Genomic DNA, 14,739 nt, shown 5'->3' with positions numbered 1-14,739 from the left:
CTCACTAACCTCAATCTTGGAGATTTTGTTTTTTCAGTTGAAATTGGAGAGGGATCAAAAATACTATTTCTTTGTCACAAACTGATCCTGCATTACAGACCTGATTTAGAGCTCTCTGAAAGATAGTGACTCTAGATTTGATCAGATTTTTGAGAGTAGATTTTATCTCCAACTTGTGCAAAAACCTGTGAGTCACTTAAATCCCACTAATTTTTGCATCCAGCAAGGAGTGCAGCATTGAGCACCACAGGAGTCTCATTCCAAGTTGAGTATCCCCTTACTGATCTGATTCATTCATTGTTGACTTCTCTTAGCTGAGCTCTGCATGAGCTTCAGAACATGACATTTTTCTAGCCCCCTGCCTAGAATCTTCAAGAGCAGTCATTTTGGCTGTAAGTATCAACTTGTTCACAGGCGCAGGAGGTAGTGTTCATCTGTAAGTGCAGTTCTTGAACGCACACTCTTTGTTTTCCCTAAGTGAAAGGCTGTGAGATGGATTTAGTCTCTTAGGTGGTTTGTTGGACTACATTGTATGTTTATGGGTTTAAGATATAGATATGATTATATGTGAAATTGACCTTTGTGTGGGGAAGATGACTAAATAAAAGTCCTTGAAATGATAATATAACTTTAGCAGATTCTTGTGTAAATGCTCAGTTATGTGTTCTGGTTGAAGGCTACTGCCATGAGTGGATTTTGAAATGGTTTATTATGTATTAAATTGCAGGCCTGGACACTTCAAATAACAGTGGACCACAAATCTTTCCAGATGAAAAAATTGTAGAGGAAGGCTCTGACATCACACTTTGTTGCATTGGAAGGAAAGGTCAAATCATTAAGGATTTCATTCTAGCCACAGATGTTCATGTTTTGAATCACACAAGCAGTCAAGGTCAAGTCAGACTTCTCACTGTGAAAAACGTGGCACATCACGTGCCTCACATCAGTGTCTGCTGTCAGGAGTCTTCCAATGGAGACCGATACTGTGATTATGCAGTATTTTTTGTGGGTAGTAAGTGAATACTTTATTACAGCTGTATTTTCGTGTTGTTATTCAGTCAAGATTGGCTGTTGGGAATGGGGGAGAAAAAAAAAAAAAGCTTTCTGTTAAGTTCTCATTGTTCTGTTATGTCCAGCTGAACTCCGTCTGACTTCAGATCTGTAAAATTGCATAGAGAAAGCATTAAAGAATAGCATTAAATGTATTCAGATTAATCTCATTAATTGATCCTAGGACAGGTGACTGATTTTTTAAATATGCCTACCCATTTAGGAGTTTAGCTTCACTGTCTATGTGCATGTGGTAAAAACTCAGCATAGTTCCCCTTTTGAAGGCTAGTAGCAATTTTTACAGATAAAAAACAATATAGAATAAATTAATGATTGTATGAATATAACAAAAACTAATAACAAACAGAAGTGTTTGGATTGCAATTACGGTTTTATCCTGATTTTCTTTCCAGAGTGGTCATTGACTAATTGAAATAATATCATCTGTAGTAAACCAGAGTTTGTACATATCCATTATTTCTAGTTTGTTAGTATAGTAAAAAGGTTGATGACTTTTGCCTTGACTGCCATGCTGTTGGTGGGTTTTTTTTTTTATTCCCTCTGACAAGAACCGCCTGATACACCTAATGATTTTTCCTGCCAAACTCAAGACATGAAAATAGTAACATGTACTTGGAGCCAAGGAGGAGACACCTATCTTTATGGACGTTATTCATCAAAATACACCTTGTTTGAAGAGTAAGTCTCCTCGTTGTTATATTAACTCTGGCCTGTGCTCTAACAGTCATGTTCTTTCCTTTAAAATGCGTGGAAATGTTTTTTATCCTTGTTGCAATTAGTTGCCTTCCTCTTTCCAGCTCACTGGTGAGCTTATTTAACAAAGCTTGAGCAGTGCAAAACTGCTCTGAATTAGACTACCTTAACAAAATTGCAGGTCCAGCAGACCAGGTTCTGCTTGATAAAGCTTGTTCTAACTATTCTTTTGAGCTAATTTGTTTGGATATCTTTCAGTAGGTGTGAAGACACCCTGCAATCAGGATATAGATAATTTAAAAGTATAACATAATTGTTAGGTAACACACACACCAGGTAACTAGGATTTAATCAGCTGTTACGCTGAACATTAGTGTGTTCACAATCCACTGACACAATGCTGACTCTGACTGATGATTCCCAGCTAACCCTCAGTTAGCCTGATTAGCTTCCCTAGTTCTTTTCTTTAGGATTTTATAACTTTATAACTAACCACATGCTGGTGTTTTCCTTCTTAAGTCCTTGAGCTACTGACAATCCTATCTCAAAAATCCTACTTCTGTCTATAATTTCTATAATTTCAGCTTTTTTTTTTTAAAGAGAAAAAAATATCTCTGCAGACTTTCTTACAGCTCTTTTTAGCATTCTGAGTCAAGGTTACAGATATGTGGCGTATCAGATCTGGCCCTTGGCTCGTTGCTGCAGAGGCATCTAAATGGAGAGGAGAGGGGCTTTACAGCAGGGCCTGCAGAGAAAGGGGATCTCATAAAACAGGACAGATGCCTCATCACCACAACAAACTTTCAACAAAAGGTCTCAGCAGAAGTCAGGTCATCATTGCATATATCCTCATAGTCTCTGCATGATTCACTTCCATTAAGATATGCTGATGGTGATTTAAAAATAGAAGGTTAGACGATGCATTTGAAATTACTGCTTCATTTAAAAGCATAATGCTAGTATCTGAATGTTTTAATTCTTGGCAAGTCCCTAGTTTAGAATTTCCATGAGGAAATCACTAAAAGCAATTTAGCTCTATCTTAAAAGGATAAAGTAAACTTAGCTGCATCTTAAAAGGATAGCAATTTAGCTGTACCTTAAAAGGATAAAGTAAACTTAGACTTTGAAGAAAATTTTCATCTAATTGTAAGAATACCTATATTCATCCTACTTCAGGCTAGGGGAAAGAACTGGATGACTTCTTATAGTTGCCCCCAGCCTTATTTTTTATGATGCTGTATTCTAGTTGGACATCAAAAATGTCAACAACTGTGTTGATTTTACATTATGGAAAAATGTCTTTCTCTCTTTTCTCTCCTTCCGCCTGCCCACCCTCGCCCTTCTTTGATAGGTTTTCCCAAAAACCGGTTCTGTGCACAGTAAGTTGTTCTGAGCGGTGCTCGTGTTCTTGGAATATAGGCCAGCAGAGGATCTGTAATATCACGTTGACTGTGGAAAACCCACTGGGAAAGAAAACTGCCATGGATGTTTTTGATGTAACTCACAGAAGTAAGGTCTTTTCTATGTCTTTGTTGAGTTTTTTTTTGCTGCAGGCCTTGTTTTCCTTCTGATCTTAATACTTTAGTGCCCCAGTTTAAAGTATGGAAATCCTTGATTTTTATCTTCACAGGTTTTTTTCAGTTACCTGTCCTTGTGCTGTAGTTAGTTATTTGCTGTCTCTTCAGCTTTGCAAGGTTGTGTTAATGATAGAGAAAAACTTCAAAGATCAAATTTTGTTATTGAAATGACCCCTTAATACTTCAAAATCTGCTGCTTTGCTGAAGCTGGTTCATAGTATAGGAAGCACCGTGATACAAAGATATAAAATGGGAAGTTAAAGAAAAATATCTGTGTAGGTTACTTGAGAATTTTGTCCTTTCTCCAAAATATTATTGCTGATGTTACTGTCTTTCCACATTTTGAAAAGTGGGTAGATAAAATTACTAACACCTCTCCAAATGAGATGTGATTCAGGTGTAAGCAGCTATTGCCAGGAAAGAGGTAATAGTGCTAACCTGTCTTGGTGCTAATATGGGACAGTAACATCTGCTGTGCTACTGTAAGGGAGGAAGAGTAGTTCATCATCAGTGAAATAAAACAGGTTATTTTGTGAGCAGTAACTGATGGCTGTGGTTCCTTCTTCCCTATTAGTTGTGTCCTTTATCACAGTGTGCCCCAGGTCCCGTAAGTTTCTACCTACTCCTCCCTCAAAACAGCTGGGTATTTTCTTTGTCTCCAGCAGTATTTCTGGTTCTCCTTGGGTCCTCTAGCCCCACGACATCCACTTCCGTGTTCCCAAGTCCTGTGGCCACCTTACTTGTTTGAAGAAGCAGGAAGAAACATGAGCTTTGCCTAGTTCTGAAGCTGACAGGCTGATGGACGTGGAGGCTGCTGGTGTAACTGCTGCATTCTGGCAGCGCTTCCTTCCTCAGAGGCACTGATTACAGTTTTGCTAGACACGCTTTTTTGTATGACATACATTAAATGCCTGTCTCTGTTAAATTTGTCTCAGAGGCATGAGAGTTGTAAAAGTTGATCATTTGACTGGGGGTAGAAGAAATAGAGCAGGAAGAAAGTGGAGGAGTAAACTAACAGGTTGTAGTGAGACAACATAATATTATAAACTATGTTTTCATGGGAAATCAGGCTAAAATAGGTTACATTACAGGTGCTAAGTACATTAAAATTTTACTACAATTTTCTTTTTCCAGTTCTAGTGATTGTTACAAGTTAAAGAAATTATATATAGTATTTATGATCAGTTAACATTTTAAATAGTGATTACTCTAAAGTCCTTTATGTTTTCTCTGATCCTGGACATATTTACAGTAGTATTTTCCTTACCTAAAGGATGTCAGCAAGTCAAGGAAAACTGAAGTCTATTGTTTCCAATTCTGCATGTGGTAGATGGGACCTTCTGTGCCAAACACAAGCTCCTTTGAGTCTGGAAATCCTCAAATTATAATTCATGGTCCATGAAGTTCTAGGATAATGGCCAAAGCTGTAAACATACCACTCATTCACAGTGCCATGTCTTATTCCTTGCAATTGGGCTGATAACAAGGGAAAGTGTGAGATCTGCTGCTCTCGCTGAATACTGGTTACATAGTAGTAAAGGATCTCAGCAATATTTTGGAAGAAGTAGCATTGGCACTGTTTACCAGAGGGTAACTGCTGGCAGGAGTCAACGTAAGAGTTGTGAATAAAATTTCTGGTGAGGAGGCTGGATTCTGGGTTCTAGAAATGTGGCAAATGTTACTCACCATGCTACATCAGGAGCCTGCGCCAGGCCTTGGATTAAAGATTTTTTTACTGGATTTCCAATAAAAGTCTCTGACTCTTGTTCATCAGTACAAGGGGGTTTTTAATCTTGTATAACATTTACTTAAATTCTGAAATTAATTTTTACTAATTTTTATCTGCTTCTCCTAGAGTGGCAGAAAAATCTATATTTCTTATTTGCTTTTACTACTCAGCTAAAATACCTTAAAATATTTTTGCATATATTTTATGTTTTACAAGAGCTAACTAAGATTTTCCATTGGCAGTTTATCCTGCTGCACCTTTACAGCTGTGGGAAGAATGCACAGGTACAGAAATCACATTATATTTGGAACATCAAAACAAAGGAATTGAACTCTTTTGTCAGACTGAATTGCTCCAACCCGATGGGAAGGTAGAACTGGTATGAAACCTGAATTTCACAAAGACATAGCAATTTTTTTTTTTTGACATGAGATTAAAAAATAATTCCCCAGCAATATGAATACACTCTAAATCTTAGTGGGGATGTGTCTGTTTTCTGGATTTGTTTGCTCCCAAGCTCCACACTGATGATGTGGTCCACATGGGCAGCCATTGCTGGCACGAATTCATACTCCCAACACTTCCTATAGTGCTGCCAAAGTGTATGGTGTGACTGGTTTGCATATGTGGCTCTGTCCTCTGCTGGATGGGTTCTGAGATTTGTTGAAGTAAATGAAAATACTTATGGGGCTTATAACTGCTGTTAGCTATTGCTGTTCTTGATTCATCATGTCTTTATGACTCATATCATCTTATACACAAATGGTGGAGAGGTATGTTGAAGGCTTTTTTTATATTAGTCCAGGAGCTTTCTGTGTACTACTGACTGTACTTGATGGTAGTGTGTCTGGTTTCTAGTGAGGGAACCCCAGAACAGTTTTTCTTCCCATCCTCTTCCATCTTGAGGATTATTTGAGTAGACTCCTTGTCTTCTTCCACCTCTTTCACAAACAGTGAGGCTAACTGACTCTTTGCATGCACACTGAGGTTTCTACGTAGCCCTTTTCTTATGAAGGCAGCTTGTCTCTAGTGTATTAAAAAGGCATTATGAAGATCAGGATCAATCTGTGTTCTGTCTTAAGTACTGCTCAAGAGCTGTTAGATCAAATGGCTGCTGCAGTTGACCATTGCAGGAGACAGTTTAGAGGAGAGGCCTAAAAGCATGCTCACTTATTGACTCCTACCAGAACTCACCCTGTCTCTTAGGAGGGAGTGGGGTAAAAGTTTGGGGAAAAAATAGAAAGAAAATGTAGCTGTAGATGCTGTGCATAGATCTGGAACAGCACCCTACTTACATGAACTTTCAGTTCTTACATGAACTAAGAGACTCGGACTCTGTGAGGATAAGATCTCAGTAAATTCCCTTCTTGATGTAAAGAGTAGTCATTTGACAGGTTGTGAGTGACTCCTACTCAGACAGTTACACAGAGATGGCTTGCAGACCTCTTTGGATCTCCCAGTCTTTTGATCTTGTGCATATCTTTTTTTTTTTCTTTTTTTTTTCTTTTTTCTTTTTTCTTTTTTCTTTTTTCTTTTTTCTTTTTTCTTTTTTCTTTTTTCTTTTTTTTCCCTACTATTGTTCCATGATTATCTTCTCAAAGTCAAGCTTAACTGGCTATTGTAGGGTCTAGAGGAAGAACTATTTTTTCAGAGAAAAATGTCTTGCTAGTGAAGCCGAACTGAGCTCTGACTGTTCTGTTTTTCTGTCTTGCAGCATAATGCGAGTTCAGACTTGCGTGTCTGTAACACCATCACCTTGGGTGGACTGCAGCCATACACTGAATACACAACTAGAGTACGCTGTGGGGCAGCTAAGCATTTCTGGAGGTGGAGTGAATGGAGCAAAGCCCGAACCATCAGAACAAATGAAACAAGTATGTCCAGCCTATTGAGAAGGGAAGCTTGAAGGATGTTCTTCACTTGCCGCCTCTGCTTGCTATTTGTTGCTACTCTTCTGCTGTGTAGCTAAAGCAGAGGCCTGTTGTATAAAAGTAGAAGCACACTAAGCAAACTTTAAGAAGGTGCCTTCTGAAACAACTCTCATCCTACCTGCAATCTCAGCCATTTCATCCAGTGCGGGTAGTGGGAAGTCCAAATGACTGGGGGGAATGGACAGAGTTAGTGTGCTGTGAGGGCTGGAGGAAAGGGAACAAGGCAGAGGTGGGAACAAGCACCTGGGAACTGCAAAGGAAAGAAAGATTTTCTAGAGAAATGAACCAGACATTCACTCAGATAAAAGAATGAAAGGAGAGAGAAGTTAAAGGATAATGTTTTGGCAAGACCTGGGAGTGATGGGGAAAAACAGGTTTTGGGTGTGGAATTTCTTCAAATGGGAGGAAGTAATTCATAGAATCACAGAATAATGGGTTGCAAGGGACCTGGCAGATCATCTGGTCTAACCTTTCTTGGCAAAACAAATTAAACAGTTTATCCTCGCTGCACCTACAGCATCTTTATTTTGCTGTTTATTTTGTATCTTTTGTTTTGCTGTTTATTGTAGCTCCATCAGGGAAACTGGACATCTGGAGAGAAATTACACCAGTTCTGGGGGGGCGGAATGTGACCTTGTTCTGGAAGGTGAGACCTCAGTACAGAAACAAAACTCTTCATAAAGGGGATGGAAACTTCTCCCATCAACGTTAATAAGTTTGTGTGCACTTAATAGCAATTCAGTATGAAAATGTCTTTTAAAAATCTAAGACAAATATTAAATATTATATATAACATATTTCAGAACATATATAGCTGTATGATGGAGTGCTGTCCTGGCATTTCAGACATATACTTCTGTTTGTCTAAGTATTGTAACAAGACAAATCCCATTACTGAGATTTCTGCATTTCCATTTCAACCAATATATATATATGCATGTATGGAAACAAGTGTTTATATTCTTATAGAAATAATACATCAAATTAGTTATTCAAAGTTCTAAATTCTCCTCTCTTTTTTTTTTGGCAAAGTTTACTAAGTAATTGGTGTCTACATCCATAAATTTTTCCCCAGCAAGGAACAAGTTTTCGAGCAAATGGAAGAAGTATTTCATATGAAGTAACCTGGGAAAAAGTAGAAGATGGCTCTAAGCCTGAAAAAATCTCTTTTTCATCAGTCTACAATAGCACAAGGATTTCCATTGATAACCATTCCTACAGAATCAGTATCATAGCAAAGAACAATGTTAATTATTCACTTCCTTCAGTATTGATCATCCCTAGAGCTACAGGTAACAGTGGGAGTATTTTCAGTTTTATTTCCCTTATGAGAGTTTTGTTTCTACCTATTTTAAATGAAGTGATAATTTGTCATCTTGCGGGAACAAATTAACTGGCATGTTAACTAAAATCACTGCTATGTGGAAATTAATACTGTATTATTTTTGCCTACAGGGTGACAACTATATATATTAAGTACAAGTGCCTTGATCCATCCCTTACAACAGAAAGTCTTTTTTGCAGAGAGAGGCTCTGCAGAGCAAAACACATTCAATTTAGCCTTAAGCTAGGGCCTCAGACCTATGGAAGGTGCTGTGAAGGTGCAGCCAGTGCCTTGCAGGGAACTCTTGTGTGTGATAAGCCTCTTGTGACTTTCTGTTTATGGCTCCGGGTTTCTGCAGTTGAGTTCTTTTTATGGATATATAGTAATAATTACTGAATGCTTTTTGAACTGTCAGCTTTCAGTATATGAGGAGGTCAATCTTCAGCATGTGAAAGATCCCATATGTCTGATAGTGAAGGAACATAACTATTTTATTATTGTTTTAGCAGCTAAGCATAGAAACTATATTGATCTTCTCTTATGAATCTGAGGTCTCACAGAGGAAAATAACAGAGACTCTGTTTCGTTCATTCCCAGGCACTGAAGAGGTTAAAGAAGAACAGGTTAATGGGACAGATGATGGCATTTTTATTTCCTGGGAGCCCAGACATACATATGACAGTTACATTATTGATTGGTGTAACTTTCCAATGTTTCAGCCTTGTGATTTGCAGTGGAAGAGATTTGAGCCCAACACTTCCAGTGCTCTGATCAACTCAGGTGACAATTTTTCTTTCTGATACCTGTGCAGCAATCTTTCATGCTCTGGGCATTAATTGAATTTAGGAACAAATCCTGTGGAATATTGTAGTCTGTACAGTGCAGGTGTAATTCTTCAAAGGCATGTGACATCATGTTTTGCCTAGCAAATTAATTAGACACCACAAATGTGCCAGCACCATTAAGCCTTGGAAGTCAGCATAGTATTTTAGAAAAAAACTCTTCTGAATAGCTTGTAGGAGGATGATGAACATCTTAAAGGAGGAAGGTGAGATTAATGGAGGAGTTAAAAATCTTTTAGCAGGAGAGATGCAAAATGGAGCTCTGCCTTATCTGTAACACCGGTCAGAAGTTTAGACTTGGGCAATTTAACACCCACTGTACAGTGAGAGGTGTAGTCCTGTCAGTGTGACGCAAATAATGCGTCATAGGACCAGCTGTGTGGGTTTTTTACCCCAGTGGTAGCCACTAGACCTAAATCCTTTTTTGGCTGTGTGAAAGTTCCTCTGATATATATCCAGGAGCATAGTCTTCCTGGAGTCTCTCGAGCTGAGAGTTCACTTTGGAATGGAACACGTTTGAACAAAATTTGTCTGGACAAGTCAATATGCAATAAAGGCACTGCACTTTAATTCATACATACAAACACATGGGAGCCTGCATCCTTACTGAAGGAGAGTGTGGTAACACATGGAGAAAAAATGTCCAATTCTTCAGTGGGTTGCACTTGGATAATCTGAATGGGAGTGGATGTCAGTGAGGATAACCATGCCTTGATGGAATCCTGTTGCATGGGTACATGTCCACATTAAACAGTCCAAAACATGACCTTTGCCTGTGCCAGAAATGGAAATGAAATTACCTTGCTCTTTGATGTATGCGGAGTCTATTGTGCACTCATCTTTAATACTTTAGAGCAACAAAAATATATTAACCCCCTCTGTCAGTTCTCTCCTTCAGATAGAATAAATGTGTTCAATTCACATTAGGCACACTAAGAATTGGTTTACCCTGTGTCTCCTTCAGTTGCTTTAAAAGCACAATAGCACAGAAAGAAGATTTCTAATGGCTTATAGACTCTTGAGAAAGCAGTTAAGTAAAAGCAAAACCAAAAGACAAACCATAACCTATTTTTGTAATCAGTTCAACTCTTTTTCAGCTGCTTTTGTTCCGGGGGTGAGATACAACTTCCACATCTATGGATCTGTTGCTAATAGTGCCTCTTTACTGGAGAAGAAGACTGGTTATCTCAGGGAGCTACGTAAGTTGGCAACATGTTTAGGGTTTGTGTATTTGCTGAATTCATTCATCACAAACAGAAGAATTTCACAGCCTTCCTCCTGTAACTATCTGAAAACATATTTGCTGTGTCATTTCTGTATCATCAGTGAAGCATTTAAAAGTTGTACAATAATGTACATGGGCCTACATTGAGGATATTTGGCCAGTACAGTGACCAGGTGGAGTCCATGTTAATTAGAATAGCTAAACAAACTTGTGATTAGCAGTCACTGATTCATGTATAATGTGGACTGTGTGAAGGCTCTGTGGAGTTGAGAGGTTTTGTGGAGTGCTTTGGCTTTGCTCAGCTTTTAAATACAAGTAAGATATAAACAAAAACACCACGTGAGAATTTAGACCTTTTCAAGTGAGAAGATAAACATTCTTCTAAAATAATGGCAAGTTTAACTTGAATTTCCTTTCTTCCAGCTCCTCTGCCTGACCCTACTGTGGAAAAAGTTGAACTGTCTTTCAATGCAGTAACACTGTCTTGGGATTCCTACCACACAAATGAGTCACAGCCTGGTTTTGTAAGAGGCTATCATGTTTATGTGTCACCTACACAAGAGAACTGCAATTTGAAAGGATCCAAAAAACATGTTCTTCCAGGTAAGTGAGTTCTGAGATTTAGGAATTTGTATTGTTGATACAGGTGAAAGTCTTTGTGGCAGTTGCTGATACTGCAGCTTAGAAAGTTCTCATTAGGCAGGCAAATTGGCTTATTAGGCAATATATAGATTTCAACACCTGCTGCTTTTGATTCCTGTCTAATACTTGAGGCGCTAATGGGCGGAAGGGGGTCCTGGCTTTTTACAGATTTGTGGCCCCTGTCCTGTTGTCTGTAGCTCTGTTTAACTCCAGTGTGAGCTCCAGAAAAGGTTCTTGCAGAACTGTAGGAGGAGTCAAGTTTCTGCCTCTTGTGATCTGAGTTCAGGATGAATTTCAGAAACATCTGTTTGTGGTCTTCTTGGATAAGAGTCATAGGAAGCAAGTTAGTTTTACTAGGATTTGGGATATTTTAGAAACAGATGGGATAAAGTTTATTTCCTTCATGATTGGAGCACTGTGTAAATTCTCCATTTAAATTCTTTCATAGTGAAAGTATTTGTGGGTGTGTTCTGCAGTGGAGTTCCTTCAGCAGAACTGAGCTGTGGGGTGGCACAAAGCCACGTTTAAACTTTTATATCTGATCTTCCTACTCCACACTCAAAACTACTCCAGATGACCTTGCTCCATTATAATTTTCAGATGTTTCCAACATGTTCAAGGGTATTTTTTTTTTTCCTTGCATCTTCTAGTTGGGTCATGTCCTGTATCAGATCCTTCTGCTGATTAAACTAGTACCAGGCCGGAAAGGTTAGCTTGAACTGAAGGAGGCTAATGTAGGAGTTCCTGCCAGGACTAAACTAACCATACAAGTACTATAATTCTGCAAGTAATCCCAGTTAGACTTTAAAATGTTTAAATCAAAGATTTCCTACTTCCCAGTTTGTCTGAGCTAGCTGACAAAGGGTGTGACTTGGAACAGGAGGAATAAGCTAAGTCTTTTCTCCCTAGGGTCTAAAGTTGCAAATAGGCAAAAGAGGTTGTTTTTTTTAGGCAGAGATTTCTTGCTTTTGATTATCCTCAAAGAACTTGACATAAGTTTAAGGGCTACAAGATTCTGGTGAAAAAGGAAATGGCAAACCCAAATCATTCTGTTAAAAAGCTCTAGTAAAAGGACAATAAAATAAACAGTTGTAGCTTTTGACGGTAAGTCATGACATGATCTGCCAGAGGATGGGCAATGCTATGGTCAGCCCAGTTAGAAGGGATGTGAGCTCAGCCCAGTGACAATGAGTCAGGATGCATCATCCTTCTCAGAAGAAAGTGTGCAAATTACAAAGAAGTTGGATTGCACGTGTTCTGTTATTTCAGTGGTCTAGTGGTCTCGGTTAAGCTGATTTGTAACATTTTGGGGCGACCATCTTGCAGACTTTCAATACTTAAAGGGGACTTACATAGAAAGATGGAGACTTTTTACCAGGCCCTCTAGTGGTAGGACAAAGGGTAATAGTTTTAAAACGAAAGGGTAGATGTAGATCAGATGTTAGGAAGAAACTCTCTACTGTGAGGGTGGGTGAGGCACTGGCACAGGTTGCCCAGAGAAGCTGTGGAGGCCCCATCCCTGGAAGTGTTCAAGGCCAGGCTGGATGGGGCTTTGGGCAACCTGGTCTAGTGGAGAGTGTCCCTGCCCATGGCAGGGGGTTGGAACGAGATGATCTTTGAGGTCCCTTCCAACCCAAACCATTCTGTGATTTTTATGGTTCTGTGATTCTGTCTTATCTGTTTCATTTTAGATGAATCAGTGCTATGTAAATACACGATTGAAAACCCAGAGGAAAAGAGATACACTGTGAAACACCTATTGTCAAACACAAAATACAAACTTGCGGTTAAAGCATATTCAGGTGGAGGAGAGACTCCCATTGTTGACTTTATATACATAGATACACCGTTTAACTGTGAGTATTGACTGTGGAAAATTTGTCTTCTAGCAGAAGGACCAGATGATAAAAGGCTAGAATAGTCGTCTTTTCTCAAGGGAAAATATTTACGTCGATGTAATGTGCACTTGACAAAGGATCCAAATGAGAAATGAAATGTGCATACCGACATGGCATTTTGATATTTTTAAGTAGCTATGGTTTTTATTTTAAAATTACAATAATTCTAGATCCTTATTTAAGTCTCATATCTTTCTGGGAAATAGCTTAATATATGCACATTTTAATGGCTAGTGAGTCCTGTTTGCTGGAATGCATTGAAGAATTGCATTTGGATTTAACTGGTTTTCTAATATGGGACAAAAAAGTACAGACCTATGTGCAAATAATAAAATTTCTGTATGGACACTTTAACTTCTAATGTTGATTCTTATTCTCATCGGTCTTTAAATCCATTGCCAAGTTAACTCCTTCACAAGTCAGTAAGAAAGGGTTGTTGGCTGTAGCAGTGTAGTTTGCTACAAAACAGAACAGGAAATCCCTTGCCTGTAGGTCTATTTCCTTCAACATGCTGGTCAGCAGTCGTGGTTGTGAAACTTGCAATCCAAATCAGAGATGATACTTGATTTTGAAAAATTTGTTGGGAGTGGAGGGGAAGGGGTATGAAAGGGTGAAGCATTGGCTCATGCCAGGAGACTTCATGTTTTAGGCTACCTAGCGGAACAGTGTCTAAACCCTCATGGTACCCTCACAGAAGCAGTTCTGCCTCTTACACCCCTATTCCAGCTCCAATTAGCCAGCCTTCTCTTGTGCAGGCACAGACGTTTGTACAGCCACACAGGCAATCAAAACGGGGGCTTGCTTAATTAACTCAGAAAAGATAAAAGGAGACTGTAACGTGTCCATTCCCTGCTGTGGTGTGTGTTAGGGACACTCAGCCTCGCTGGCACAGGGCAAGAGAGCATGGCCCAGGGCAGAGAGAGAGCCAGCACTAGCTTGGTGTTCCCCCTCTGCCTTTGTGTTACAGCCTCAGATGTTTGTGAAGAGCGTAGCCCAAGGCTATGTCTTCCAACCAGAAGGAAATACTGAGATTCTTGTATCAGCATAAATCCTAGGAGAGCATGGATACTTGTGTAGTGTGTGTCTTGTTATAGCCCATCCATACTGGAGGTACAGATAGTCTGTCAACGTCCCACAGTAAAAGTCTCTTTGTCTTTGGGGATCTGAGACAAAAAAAACCTAAACCAAATAGTTAAATGAGATTATTATTGTCTCAACTTTTGGAAATTTACCCTTATAGTTAAGATGCCAACATGAGGACAAATTAAAAGCAATCTAGTAATAATTCAATTTTGGTAAAGGAAATCAGGGCCCAAAGACTTACAGCTCTGTCCCAGAACTTCCAGCCAAACTATCTGGCACCCATTGACCACAGTTTTACTGCTGAGTTAGTGGCAAGTATCCTGTGTGGGCTTCATGTTATCTGTGTCCCAGAAACTCAGGCTATATTGACTTTAACAGCTGAGAAGTTGAAAACAAATTTTAAAAGTATTTTTCTTTCACAGCAAACACGCTGTACCTTCTAGCCCTGCTAGTGATAGTTCCATCACTAGCAGCAGCTATATGCCGCTGGAAGATGAAGTGGTAAGTTACAGTGCATTTTTCCGTTGTAGACAGAGAACATAACTAGTGTAATTCACAAACCATAGCTGCAGCTTGTTGTTTCCAGCCTGTTGTAAGGCCTCATTCATTTTTTCCTTTGGGTGTCCAACTGTGTGCATGTTGTATTTGGCTTGCGGCATTTCTGGGACACTCATCATCTGCTGCTCTTTCCGTACGCATCTATGTGTGGCTTCTGCTGGTAAAA

General features: G+C 39.1%; 1 protein-coding gene across 1 annotated transcript in view; it reads left to right on the top strand.

Annotated features, from left to right (window-relative positions):
• Positions 1 to 14,739, top strand: part of OSMR (oncostatin M receptor) — a 37,602-nt gene that overhangs the window by 18,346 nt on the left and 4,517 nt on the right. Inside the window, exons 7-18 of the mRNA XM_075739903.1 lie at positions 728 to 1,012; positions 1,620 to 1,749; positions 3,116 to 3,273; positions 5,313 to 5,449; positions 6,785 to 6,944; positions 7,571 to 7,647; positions 8,077 to 8,293; positions 8,923 to 9,105; positions 10,265 to 10,366; positions 10,816 to 10,995; positions 12,726 to 12,890; positions 14,438 to 14,516. Of these exons, the coding sequence (XP_075596018.1) occupies positions 728 to 1,012; positions 1,620 to 1,749; positions 3,116 to 3,273; positions 5,313 to 5,449; positions 6,785 to 6,944; positions 7,571 to 7,647; positions 8,077 to 8,293; positions 8,923 to 9,105; positions 10,265 to 10,366; positions 10,816 to 10,995; positions 12,726 to 12,890; positions 14,438 to 14,516 (1,873 nt within the window). The remainder of the gene's footprint in view (positions 1 to 727; positions 1,013 to 1,619; positions 1,750 to 3,115; positions 3,274 to 5,312; positions 5,450 to 6,784; positions 6,945 to 7,570; positions 7,648 to 8,076; positions 8,294 to 8,922; positions 9,106 to 10,264; positions 10,367 to 10,815; positions 10,996 to 12,725; positions 12,891 to 14,437; positions 14,517 to 14,739) is intronic.

The sequence above is a fragment of the Balearica regulorum genome, chromosome Z (genome assembly GCF_011004875.1).
Source record: "Balearica regulorum gibbericeps isolate bBalReg1 chromosome Z, bBalReg1.pri, whole genome shotgun sequence".
NCBI classification, from domain to species: Eukaryota; Metazoa; Chordata; class Aves; order Gruiformes; family Gruidae; genus Balearica; species Balearica regulorum.
The sequence above is the reverse complement of the archived record's forward strand: the minus strand, read 5'-3'. Positions and strand labels throughout refer to the sequence as shown.